At 49.9% G+C, this 13520-nt stretch overlaps 1 protein-coding gene across 1 annotated transcript in view; it reads left to right on the top strand.

Annotated features, from left to right (window-relative positions):
* Positions 1 to 13520, top strand: part of KCNA2 (potassium voltage-gated channel subfamily A member 2) — a 32209-nt gene that overhangs the window by 15919 nt on the left and 2770 nt on the right. Inside the window, exon 4 of the mRNA XM_019624180.1 lies at positions 2008 to 2037. Within this exon, the coding sequence (XP_019479725.1) occupies positions 2008 to 2037 (30 nt within the window). The remainder of the gene's footprint in view (positions 1 to 2007; positions 2038 to 13520) is intronic.

The following is a 13520-nucleotide window of genomic DNA, read 5'->3' as shown; positions in this document are numbered from 1 at the left end:
GTGAGGCTCCTTGCCCCAAAGCGATAGGAAACAATTAGGTTCCCAAGGCCAGGACCCTCCCGCTGCTTTCTCATGCCTCTGGAGCTGAGCGATGGCAGCTGGGGAGTTTTGTCTGTCCCTGACTGTCTAGGTTTTGTTAGGTAAATACATCAAGAGGGAAAGACAGGAAAGGGAGCAGGAGGTGTGGAAGCTACGATATCAAGCCTCCATGTTTCTCTCCACTTTGTGGTGGTGGGGAGCTCAGTTAGTTCAAGTGTCGACCACCCTTGTCATTCGAGCACACTAGACCCCTCTCTGCCTGGCCTGGGGCACCTGCCCTGCGTGCTCTCCACCACAAAGGCCAGACCCTGGGCTTTGCTTCACCAGTTCCTCCCAGTGAGGAGAGAGGTGCTTGGTGGGGGGTAGGGGGCGTGAGAGGGAGAGCCCACCTTGCCCTGGGGCCAGTGTGGTGGGAGGAGCAAAGCTGGATGGGAACAACTGAGAAAGAAAATTGGGACCGGCCGAGTGGCACGGATGGTTAAGAGCTGGCTTGGGAAGCCAGAGGGCCCCAGTTCGGATCCCACATGTGGGGCCAGTGACACGGCCCTCTGCAGCTAAGATGGTGAACGGCAGCTCGACCTGGGGCTGGGCTGCCGTGGGTCGCCAGTGACGGTGAAGTCTGCAGCCCCTGCTGCAGTGGGTTGCCATGGGCTACCGTGTGTAGCCAGCAGCAAGCAGCAAGCAGCCAGCAGCCAGCGTGAGCGGCAAGCAGACGCCGTGAGTGGCCATCCAGAAGCCAGTGACTGATCTGCCTCGCCCGGGAAGAGCGCAATGATAGTGCCCACTTGGACCAGTGAAGCAACGTCCTCCACAACTAGACTGAAGAACAAAAGGACAGCAACTTGTCTGTTCCCCTTCCCCCAATTCCCCAGCGCTGTTCCCATCCCCCCAATTCCCCAATAAAAATCTTTTAAAAAAAGAAAATTGACCCCAGAGAATCCCAGCTCCATCCGTCACCAGCTCTGTGACCCTGGGCATACTACCTCTTCTCTTTGGGCCTCAGGTGCCTCATCTCTATAAAAGGCATCACAGTGCCTGCTCTATCTTGTGAAGATTAAATGAATGCCTGGCACATAGTGGGATCCCAATACAAGGAGTGACTATATTCTCTATCTCGGGTTCCTATGCCCGAAAGATCCAAGTGGGCCAGGATACTCAGAAATCTGAGATGTAAACATTAAAGGATTTTCAAGCTCTTCTGGTCCCAGGGTTCCCAATCTGGTACAAAAATTTGACCTCAGAGGGTCTAGAAAACTCCTGACATTATACATGACATGTTGCAATATGGTCATTTTTCCATGGCGAGTGTCCACAGTTGTCCATGGCCCCAGAAGTTAAAACTATTGGTCGCATTTAGGTTCCTCACCTTCTCTCCCATGTCCAGTAAGGAAGAGTGATTGTCCTAGAGTCACTGTCATTTGTTCAAGAAAATATTACCTACTCAAAAAATAATTCTGCACTGGGTGCTTAGGATGCTCTGCCCTTGTGGGTGTCCCAGGAGAAGACAAAAAGTCACCCGCAGTGAGTTAGTGGCTGACACGGAGCTAGGCCTGACCCTGCTTTCAGGACACTCTTTCCCGTGAACCTGTCTGTCCCCTGGGCAGCACCTGGGCCTGGGCCTCAGGCCTTGGGATCTAGACCAGAAGTGTCCCCAGGCTGCGTTAGCACAGCAGTAGGGAAAAGACCACAGATTTTGATGGGAAATTAATGCTATTTAAATGATATGCTAATGAGGCAAGTCTGCCTCTCCTTGACTCTAGGACTGGGACTTTTTTTTTTTAATTTGTTTCAGGTGTACAGAACAATGCAATCGTTATCCTTTTCACCCCTCAAAAGAAACAACCTCCCTCCCCCATTTACTGCCCTCCCACCCCCGAGATGATACTTATCTATTACAATTCCATTGGACTGGGGCATTTTTGCATGTGACTGTCAGCTCTGATTATCCTCTCCCTTTTGTTCCCTTAGGCCATCCCCTCAGACCCGCCCTTCACTCAGGTCAGTAAACAACCCACCTGCAAATCATTGACTTATCAAGGAAAGATCAGGGCTCTTTGGCCTGGTACCCTTTCCACCCTGAACACGAGCCAGGGCACCATGCTTAATGGCTTGCAGGGAAGTTAAGAGGAAAGTCTCCCATCTGTGTGGCTTCCTGTAAGGTTTACACTCTTTTCACTGATTGTCTGTGGAGCCACCAATGGCCCTGTGAGAAGTAAAACCACAGCTGTTCTGTTATGGTGACTTGTGCTGCTTTGTCTCTCCCAGCCTAAGCCAGGCATCTTTGTCTTGTTCATCTCTGGCTCCTCAGCATCTGACATAGTGCCAAGGCACAATAAACACCCACTGAATGAATAAACACCTACATCACGTAGTCAGTGGTGGCCACGATAACTGTGTCTTTGGGACAGCAGAGATATGGCCGGTGTTAGGACCCCCTGACCCCTGGATCTCTCTCTGCAACTACAAGAGCTCTCTGATCTCCATATTCTGAGGTTCAGACCTTCAGGTACAGGTGGTCTGAGTGCCCTGAGCCACATGTCAAGGTGTCATACATCTAATTTCCCATCCCCAGCACATGCTCCTGTAGGTCCCAGAGAAGTTGCCCTCCCAAGTCTGCCCAACCCCACACCGGCCCCAGGGCCAAACCCTTCTCATATCCCAGGGGACTAGAGATCAACAGATTCCCTCAGGCTCCCAATTTCTGGGAGATCTCGGTGCCTAAGGAAATGCTGGGCCTTGGCGTCAGGGTTGGGTTCCATTCCTGGCTCTACTGTGTAGTAAAGTGTGATCTATGTGACCTTAAGGGAGGTAACGTTTCTAAACTTCTGTTTTTCTATCTTGACTTGAGATTAAAATGCCTTCCTTACAGGGTTATCATGAAGACTTTAAAAAATTTATGTATACACTGTATTTATATTTTAACATATATTTAATATAGTGATTTATGATATAAATTATATTATATATTGTATATATAATATAAATTATATTTTATTATATATAGTATATTATGTTTATATACTATACATATGCATATTACCCTGTGTGTGTCAAGGGCTTACTTTGTGCCAGATGCTTCCCTAAGTGCTTAACATGCATTATTGTCATTTAGTTATCACAACAATCCTATGACAAGGGTGTTATTATCTGTTATATATTTTGCAGATTAGAAAACCAAAACTCGGAGAGGTTGTGTAACTAGCCCAAGGTCACACAGCTAATAACTGGCAGAGCCTTTGTGAGGCCAAAACCCATACTCTTTTTTTTTTTAATTGGGGAATTGGGGGGATGGGAACAGTGCTGGGGAATTGGGGGAAGGGGAACAGACAAGTTGCTGTCATTTTGTTCTTCAGTCTAGTTGTGGAGGACGTTGCTTCATTGGCCCAAGTTGGCACCATCATTGCGCTCTTCCCAGGCAAGGCAGATCAGTCGCCAGCTTCTGGACAGCCGCTCACGGCGGCTGCTGGCCACTCACACTGGCTGCTGGCTACACACGGTAGCCCATGGCAACCCACTGCCACAGGGGCTGCAGCCTACGCCCAGCAGCCCAGCTCCAGGTCGAGCTGTTGTTCAGCATCTTAGCTGTAGAGGGCAGTGTCACTGGCCCTCATATGTGGGATCCGAACCAGGGCCCTCTGACCTCCCAAGCCAGTTCTTAACCATCGCGCCACTCGGCCAGCCCAAAACCCATACTCTTAACAAGTATGACCATCATAGATGTTAGTCCTTCCACCACCACCATCTCTTCCCCTCATGTGCTTGAGGGCACGTAGGTGGGTCCTACAAGAAGACAAACAAGAAAACCTTGTCTGCCTTAAGGAGCCTTGATACAATCAAAACAGCCCACTTAGCCTGGGTGAACTAGGATAGGAATGGCCTCAGTCTTCTCTCTCTCCCCAGTCATACTGAGCCCTGGGAAGTGGCATCAGAGATCTGTGGGATGGGGAAAGTCACCAACCCCTGTCTCCCATTTCAGCCTCTAATCATTTTAGCATCCAAGGTAGCAGGTAACAGGGCCCATCCATCAGGCCTTGGCATGCCCAGCGTCCTTGCTCCAGCTGGAGCCGGACCTCCCAGCAGCACTGTCCCATGTCCACCTGCCCCGGTGCCCTTCCCACCGAACCTTCAGATGGTGGCTGTGGCTGCAGGAAGGGGCTCTCCTCCTCCTCCCTTAAAGGGTGAAGTACATACAGAACCACTTGGAGTAAGATAGACACATGTACACACATATGTGCGCACACACATGCGTACACACGCGCAGTTAGAAAAATCCTCACAAAGTCCTAGGACCTGATTCCATGGTTCTTAGCCTAATCTCTGGCCTTGACCCTTGAAACCTCTCAAATCAAGAAAAATAAGGGTTCCTCATGCAAAGTGGATATTCAGTAAATATGCTGACTGAATCAATGATTCAAATTCAACTACAATGTGAGGAACACCACCCATGTGCAGGCATTGTGCTGGGCAGTTTGCCTGTCTTATGTCGTTCAATCCTTGCAACATCTCTGAGATCATTGTCACTATCTCAATTTTCAGATGAGGAAAGTAAGGCTCAGAGAGGCATAGTAATTGCCGAAACTCACACAGCTAATGAGAGGCACATCTAGGACTCAGATCCAGACAGCTGGAAACCATCAAAGCCATCTAGTGGCCTTGATATGACCCCACAGCTGCCCTGGTGGCCAACTCCAGCTGGAGTCTTACAATGACACTGCAGCAAAATTCAGCAAGGACTCCAGCTCTGTCCTCCAAACCCTCTGATCTCTGGGAGCCTCCAGGAAAATAGAGGAATGAGGCACCTTGGGAGAGTCAGGAAGTCTACGGATTACGAGGTGCAATGGACTTGGATCACCCTCCTGGGGTATTTTTGTCAATGGGATTCACGAGGCTGTAAGGTGTGACTGAGCAATTGCTATATTAAAAGTTCCTGAAAAAGCTCTCCCTCCCTTGGGCCTCAGCTCCTGAGAGAGAAAGAGAAGGAGCCTGAGGGGTTCTGCACCCCTCCCCAGCATCCTTTTTCAATTTGCTTTTTCAGGGTCCACGGTGGGGCACCACTATTTTTCCACCTCCCTCTGGCAGCCTGACTCAGTCTCCTCATTTATAAATCAGGGGTGTGGGTCGGGGATAAATGCACTTGACAGGGCAGCCATGAGGATGAAAAGCATATTGGAAGTTGCCTGGCACAATGCCTGGTACACAGTAAGTGCTCAATAAATAGTACCTTCCGCTCTGGGGAAGGACATGCCCCATGAAGCAAGGAGCCTCAGCTCTGGTCAGAACCCCAGGTCTGGTTTTCTGTCAAGGTCATTGAGCTCGCTGAATCCCAACTTCCTCATCTATAAAGTGGGGTGCTCCTGCCCACCTTGCAGTGTTGTTTGGAGATCAGGACCTTCTATAAAACACCTCTCAGGGAGCCTGACAGGTAATCAATCAATCTTTGACAAATGTTGCTGTATGCTGGGGCCTCTGAACTGCTCATTCATTCACTCAGTGAACATTTGCAGAGCAGCTGTGTGAGCCTGGCACTGTGCTTGGCTCTGGGGATCAGAGGTAAATAAGATGTCAAAAATCTCACATGGTAAGACCGCTTCTCTCAGGAGAGAAAGGTGGGGGAAAAATTAAATTGGAGAGGCAGAGGACATGAACTCTGAATCAGTAATAGCACATGCATAGGCTCTTGGGAAATGATTGCAGAATGAATGAATGATCCCAGGAATTAGTAATTTTAAAAAATGCTTATGTAGCACACACTCTGGTCCAAACCCTGTTCTAAGCACTTTACATATATCATCTAATTTAATCCTTATGGCTATCCCGTGCAGTAGACACTATTCCCATTTTACATGCAAAGGAGCTGAGGCACGGGAAGGCTTACATCAGCTGCAGTGTCAGGATTTGAACCTAGGTCATCTGGCTCCAAAACCCACGCTGCTATTTCTCCCTCTTATTCGTGACCCAGACTCTGAAGAAATATCTCATCCATTGAGTCTCACAATACATTTATGTGGCAGCCGGCCATGCAGACATTATTATGTCCAATTCACAGAGAAAGAAATCAAGGCACTGAGAGGATGGTAACCAGCCAAGGATACCAGTTGGAAACAAAACAAAACAAAACTCATGTCTGTTGTCATAACTGCCTCCCAATAGTAAGTGAGAGGTAGGGAGGTTGAGAGCACTAGAATCCTGGATTGTCCAATCTGGAAAGGGTCTCAGAGGTCAACAAAACTAATTGCTTCATTTTATAGATACGATTGAAGCCCAGAGAGGGACAGCAGCTTGCTTAAGGCTGCACAGCAAAATGGTACCTGGAATGCTAGTCCGCCGACTGTCAATCAAACCAACGGCACCATGCTCTTCAAAAGATGTCAAGAGCCACAGCGTTTGGCAAGGGAGAGTTGCACAATGTCAGGCAGCATGAATTAAGCTCCTATCAAATTCCAGCACCTCACTTGATTTTATGCAAAGAATTGTACCTCCTTCCTTGCTACTCTGGGAATACACACCTGTGAACAAAGCAGGCAGAGCTCCGGCTCTCCTGGGGATTGAGGAAATGGTAGGGGGGCTCTTTTATGCAGGGTGAGCAGAGAGGGTTTCCTGGATAAGGTAGCAGCTAAGCAGAGGCCTTCAGGAAGCTAGGGAGGTGGCCATGCAGATTGATGTCGGACAAGCATTCCAGGCTCAGAGAACAGCAAAGGCAGAGTCCTCAAGGCAGGAGAGGGCGTGCCTTTAAGGCCACTGTCGTTGAAGTAGAAGGGGCAAAGGGGAAGGCAGTCAGCGTGGGAGTGGGGAGTGAGAAGGGGGCTTGCCGATCTCACAGGACCTTGCAGGCTACGAAGGGAACCTGGATACTACCCTGGGGAAGGTGGGAAACCGTGGGAGGCTTTACAGCAGAAGAGAGCCTTAACTGGGCTCACTCCAGCTGCTGTGTTTAGAATAGACGATAACAGGCAAGAGTGGAGGTGGGGTACCATTTAGGAGGCTATTGCAATAACGCGGGCGATGGGTGATGGCATGGATGGCGGTCGCAGCAGAGGGGTTGATGAGAAGTAGTTGGAATCTGGACACATAGGTGGAGCCAACCTATGTATCCTAAGTATGAAGATGGTGCCAAGAGCATTCGCTGGTAGCCTGATGTGTGGTGTGAGAAAAACAAAGGCATCTAGGATGACTCCACACTTTTGGCCTCAGCATCTGGTATCACGGAGCTGCCATTTCTTATGATGGAGAAATCTGCATGAGCTGATCAAGAGTCCATTTACCCAAGGTTTTCATTTAAGGGGTCTTACCTCATAGCCTCCCCACAGTCTTAACTGTAAGCACCTGAGCATCCTGGAGGGGGCCTTTCTTAGCCGCAGACAGAATCAAGATAGCCCCTCTCATGGGATCCCACCTTGTCCCACCTTACGCAGCCATAAACCTTCCGCCTTCTCAGAGGCAAACCCTGGCCGGTCATGGGAGCCGAAGGCCAGTGGTGGGAGCCAAGGGCCAGAGCCCAAGCAGGGTCAGGGCCCAGACGGTCAGCCAGGCTTGGCCCTGATTTAATTACAGAATCAATCCAACCAGCTTCTCTGCCAGCAGGAGTGAGTGCATCTGGGGTGCAGCTTGGCCAGCCCCTGGGGCACAGCTCCTAAGCTTGTCACAGGGAGTTAGCCTCACACACCACACCCTGGGCCCCATCCAGGAGGCCCAGCCAGCCCTGCCACTGGCCTCCTGGAGTCTGAGAAGAGCCTGGTCCAGGCCAGTCCTAGGCCAGAGAATTTGGGGTGCAGAACCTGCAGGGACTTGAATAGCTAGGGCTGCTGGGAAAAAAGAAGGGCCATCAATAGTGGACCTGACTTCTGGGGAGCTGACTGAGCTGTAGGGTGGAGCTGGGGGGACACCAAGTGCTGATCTAGAAACTCAGACTGATGGCCCCTCCTCAGACCAGGGAAACACAGACGCCAAAACAGGATCTGCCTTTGGGAGTCAGACAGACCTGGGTTCAAGTTTGTGTACAAGCTGTGTGATTCTGGGCAAGTTCCTTAAACTCCCTGAAACTGAGCCCTCTTCTGTGTGAAGCGTTGGGGTGAGGGTTCACTGGCACACAGCAGGGCCCTGAGACCGTTCCTTTGCCTCTGTTCCTCCCAGTTATACAGAGACAGGTACAAACCTGAGTCCAGGTTTCCTCAGGATGAACAGTGTAGGACGCTGATTTCAACCAGTCATTCACCCCGTTGAGGACGACGACCTTGGAGAACTAGCTCACGAGACTCAGCCCCTCCCTTCACCTCAAGAGCAGCTCCAATTTTAGCCCATGGCAGCGTGTCTTCTCTCTGGGCCCCCCACCCCCACCCCAGCGTTCCCCACCGGTGCTCAGCAAACAAGCTGCTCTAGTCTACCTCTCCTCTGCCGTCTGGTGGGAGGCGGGGAGGAGTGGGACCCTGGCCCAAGCATGGCAATCTCCCGTTTCGATCCTGCTGCATACCACTTGGGGTGCTCTCACATTCTAAACCTCATCTGTGCCTCATGGTGACAACAAGGTGGGTGTTATTAGTCCTCTTTGGCAGATGAGGAAATGGGGCCCAGAGACAAAGAAACTTGTCAAGGTCGTGCAGCAGGTTGGATGGAGAACTGGATTGATGCAGAGCTATTCAGAGCACTGTTATACCCTGGTGTGTCACAGCCATCCTGGGAGGCAGCTGTGACCAACGGGCAGAGACTCACTGAGAGAGACCCTGTGTGTTCCCTGACCTGCCAAGGTCACTAAGCTGCAGGTAGCAGAGCTGGGACTGGAACCAGGACCCCAAGCCTGGCCTGGTACCTGCATTCACCCTAAGCTTTGTGGTCTTTGGGGTCAGCCAGAGAGGGACTCGATCACACAGCTTCACTCTAGAGAGCAACAGAGCCCCAGGCCCAGACAGAAAGTACAGTAATGATAATAATAACAATGGGCAAATGTTACATTCCAGCCACTTGGTGCTTTATATACAGTTTACAGTTCTCACAGCCACCCTTTAATGGGAGATCTCATTACTTCCTTTTCACAGATGAGGAGATGAAGTTCAGAGGGGGAAGTGACTTGGTCAGGGTGAACCAGCTAAGAGGTGCTGAGCCTGGAACCCACCGGCTGAGCCTCCTCAACGGCATTCGCCTCTGTGGCAGAAAACGTGGATATTGGAGTCAGCCGGACCTGGGTTCTAACCTCAGCATTTCCTTGCTGTGTGATCTTGGGCAGGCTATCGTCCTGGGTTTTTTCACTGGTTAAATGGGAACAGTTATATACTTGCTCTCGAGGACTGCTGTGAGGATTAAATAAGATAATAGAGAACGAGAACCCAGCTGGATCCTGGCATATCCAGGCTCCAGCGCAGAGCTGCTTCCTCCCCCGCCCTGCTCACAACAGGCCTCAGGACTCCGGGCTGGGAAAGGTCTAGAACCCCACATGCACTGGTGCCTGCTGCCGAGCTGGCCTCAGAGCCTGTGCTCCCTCTTACCCCTCCTCATGCATGCAGCAGCCAATTTCAAACTATGTAAATATGCCAGGCTGCCTTCTCAGCAAGGGAACAGCTATACTTAGTGCAATTTGCATGTATTTTAAGCTGACTTGTTCCAGGCAAAGAAGCCGATTCATGAATTTAACAACATTCATAGATTCGCAGAATGTCAGCACTGGGAGAGACGTCAGAGACCAGCCAGCCCAGCCCCTCATTTACTGGAGGAGGAGACGGGGCAGCAGGCAGCAATGTGTGCAAGGGCGTGCAGCTGGGATGGAGCAAGGCTGGCATCAACCCCTCAGCTTCAAAGTCCAAGTGCAGGGTTTTTTCAGGGCCACCTGTGCTCCACTTTATCCCCTCCCAGCACTCATCTAAGCAGGTATGAATTTGCAGCCCTCAGACCCTCATGCTGTCTGGACCACTGTAGCTCAAGAGGGCAGTGTGACCTTCAAGGCTGCCTTGAAGGCAGGGGTGAGGGTGTGGGTGTGGTCTGTGGCAAGATGGGGGCCAGCTGTGTGCATAGGACAAAACAGCCCAGTGAGTGCCCATTCCATGAATCCCTCCTTGCCAGAGCACCGAGGGACCCATAGAATGAAATCTTATAAGTATTCACCCTCCCCTTAACAGCCCATTAAAATGATGCATTAGATCATCCAGGGATTTACCTGGAGCATATTTTTAACTCGCATTGACAGCTATTGCATCTGCCTGCCCAGAGAGCCTTCTCTCTTCTTCTGGTAACTGCACACTTCTTTGTTTTATGGGAATGGTCCTCCCTCATTGGATTCCAATGGGGCTGTCAATTAAAGGGCTCTTAGGCCTTGCCACAGTGCTGGGCACGTGACCCAGACCTAATCTGGTCAGTAGTCCAAAGGTGGTCATGTGACCCAAACAGTCCTTTTAAGGGAATGAGGTGCTTACTCAGGGCGAGAGGGTGTTGCTCTTTTTTCTGAAGCAAGCTGTGGAATAATGCAAGCCAGGCACTGACCACAGCTAGCTTTGCCACCACGAGGAGAAGCTGCCTGAGAAAGAAGTGCCTAATGGAACAGAGTGCTCGAGAAGGAGAGACAGTGTACTGATGCCATTGCTGAAATGCCTGGATCCTACCATGCCTGAAGCCCAGCTCAGCTCTCTTAGGCATCCTTATTTACTCAAGCTAATTTGGATGGGATTTTTTTTCACTTGCGTCTGAAACACTCCTGACTCAGTTACTAATCTGCATCAACTCCTGAGGTAATAAGTCCATGAGGTGATTCCTGCCATGTAAAATTGTACTTTTTTGGGGGAAGTGTCCTAGACTGACCTTAAGTTTTACAAGGGTCTCCCCACTCCAATTAAATTATGTGGAGCCTACCCTGGATCAGGTGCTCTCATATTAGGTCATTTAGCTACCCCCAACGCTTTTCTTAAAGGTGTTGTTGTTGTTGTTGTTGTTGTTGTTGTTGTTGTTGTCGTCGTCATCACCATCCCTATTTTAGAGATTAGGAAACTGAGGCTCATAGTGGTCAAGTAACTTCACCAGAGTCACATAATAACTAAATGTCGGAGGTGGTTTCAAATCTAAGTACTGTGACTCCAAATGCACTAATCAAATTACCAGATAATGATGATGATGGTGGTGCTGGTGTTGAAGGTGATCATTGCTGCCATTATTGAGCACTTACCATGTGCCAGGCATTATACCGAACACTTCAGATATGTCAATTGCTGCTCCCAACAACCTTAAAACTTTACAGCTGAGGAATCTGAGGCTCAGTGACTTGCCCGGGTAGTAACAGGGAGCTGGGATTGGCCCACACCACATCACTGCCACCTCTGCTTCCAGTATTCTAGATTATGAAGGTCAAGCCTGTGTTCATACAGCTCAGACTCTTCCTGAGTTTATTAACTCAACTCTCATCCTCTCTCAGCTTTTATCTTTCTGGTCTAAGGCTCTCCTAAGGTTCTCCCACTGTCCTAGAGGTGGCTGCAATTCCTCTTGGGCTGGTCACCTGCCCCTCCAGTCAGACCTGGGCTAGCCAGGCTCATGCAAACACTGCTTATGTGGGTCCTCACCCCCAGGCTCAGGAGCCCAAGGCCAGGTACCAGGTGCATGCAGAGCCCTGCCAGTGAGGGGATAAAAAGGGGCTAAAGCAGGGTGCTGGAACCCCTACCTGGGACCACCCAGAGGTCGGCCATAGGTGGACTCCAGGTCCCTGTGTCTCTGGCCCTCACCTCTCTGGGAGCCCTGCTTGGAAGCACACTGGAGGCTGCCGCTCCCTGAGGGTGCAGGGCAGTGGCTCCACTGCATCTATTTACAGATTGAGATCAGTGCCCGCCTGGAACACTGGCACACAGCCTACCTTCCAGGAATAGCTCAGTGACCTAGGCCAAAGAGTCACCATATTTGGCAGAGGGAAGAAAACCTTTACGCAGGAAAACAGAATGGTCCAGAATGGTTGTCCTTCGCCAGGGCCACCTCTTGCAGGCTCTAGGCCTCACTTTCCCAGGATAGACACCTCCTGGCCTCTGCCAGGCCCCCTAGGTATCCCTCATGGTGACAGACAGACAATGATGGGTCATGCTGTCTGCTGGTTTGCCCTACCTGGGATGCCATGGGGAGATGTAGGTGCCCATCTGGCAAGCAGGAACTTTTTTTGTTTGTTTGTTATCTAGTCATCCAGACATTGTCCCAGGCTGGGACTGACCTAAAAATGACAACTCAGCCTTGGAAGGAAGTGTCTAGGACAGTAGGCACAGATGGCTTTATCAGGGCCCCGTCACTGAGATTCTCCCTCAGTGGCCACCAGCGTCATTTTATCCAGTTCCCGACTTCCACTTCCTCCATGAGTGAGAAGTTATACACTCTGTTTCAGAAAACATCACAGGCAGAGCATCGTAGAACATGGATTCTCTCAAGCCCAGTCCAAGAGCTGACTGAGTGTCCTTTGGCCTCATGGACGTCTACTTCTGACCAGCCTCCAGCCGTCCTCCCTCCTTGCCCTTTGTCATCTCTACCCAGTGTGCCCTGAGCCCTGAGTCACAGGAGACGGCTTTTTTGGAATATCCAGAGCACCAGCTTCAGTGTCCAGTCTGGGTCTGAAACCCAGCTCTCGCACTCAGTAGCAGCATGGCCTTGAGCAGATAGATAACTTCCCTGAACTTTGGTTTCTTCACCTGTATTTTAAGAATACCTCCCTCCTTGCCAAATGGCTGTAAGGATTAGAAAGTAGGTATATACAGGAACACATTAACTGTTCAATAAAAGATAGTCACCGCTATTTTTGCAATTCTTTTTTAAATGTTATCCCTCTGAAAACCCAGGTCTTCCTCCCCACCAAATCTCACACTCACAGCATCTTTCCTGGATGAACATTTCCTGGAGCCCTTTTCTCATGCTCACTCTAAGCCTTCTCTTCCCTAAGGCTTTCTGGAGAAAATGTCCTAGCCCCAGACACCATGTCCAATAGTGAGAGTTTTAGGATCACTGTCAGCCCTCAGAATGTTTGGCATGGAAACCTGGTTTCTTTTCTGTCTGTTCATCCTCAGACCCCTAGAAAAAGTTCCATGCCCCTGTCCAAGGCAAACCCCCTCAGAACACTCATGAACACTCACACCATACACAAAAGTTAATTCAAAATGTATCATAGCCCTAAAGGTAAAATATAAAACTTCCAGAAGAAAACTGGGGAGAAAAATCTTTACGATCTGGGGTTCAGCAAAAAGTTCTTAGAGATGGCACCAAAAGCACGATCTATTTTTTTAAATGACAGATTGAATGTTATTACAATTTTAAACTTTTGCTCTGTGAAAGAGGCTATCAAGAGAATGAACACACAAACCACAGGCTGGAAAAAAGTATTTGCAAGTTACATATTTGACACAGGACTTGTATCCAGTATATGAAAATAACTCTCAAAACTCAACAATAAGAAAACACAGGGCCGGCCGAGTGGCGCGATGGTTAAGAACTCGCTTGGGATGCCAGAGGGCCCCGGTTCGGATCCCACATATGAGGGCCAGTAA

This window comes from Hipposideros armiger, unplaced genomic scaffold, assembly GCF_001890085.2.
Source record: "Hipposideros armiger isolate ML-2016 unplaced genomic scaffold, ASM189008v1 scaffold_581, whole genome shotgun sequence".
Taxonomy (NCBI): Eukaryota; Metazoa; Chordata; class Mammalia; order Chiroptera; family Hipposideridae; genus Hipposideros; species Hipposideros armiger.
This window is presented reverse-complemented; position numbering and strand designations above follow the sequence as displayed.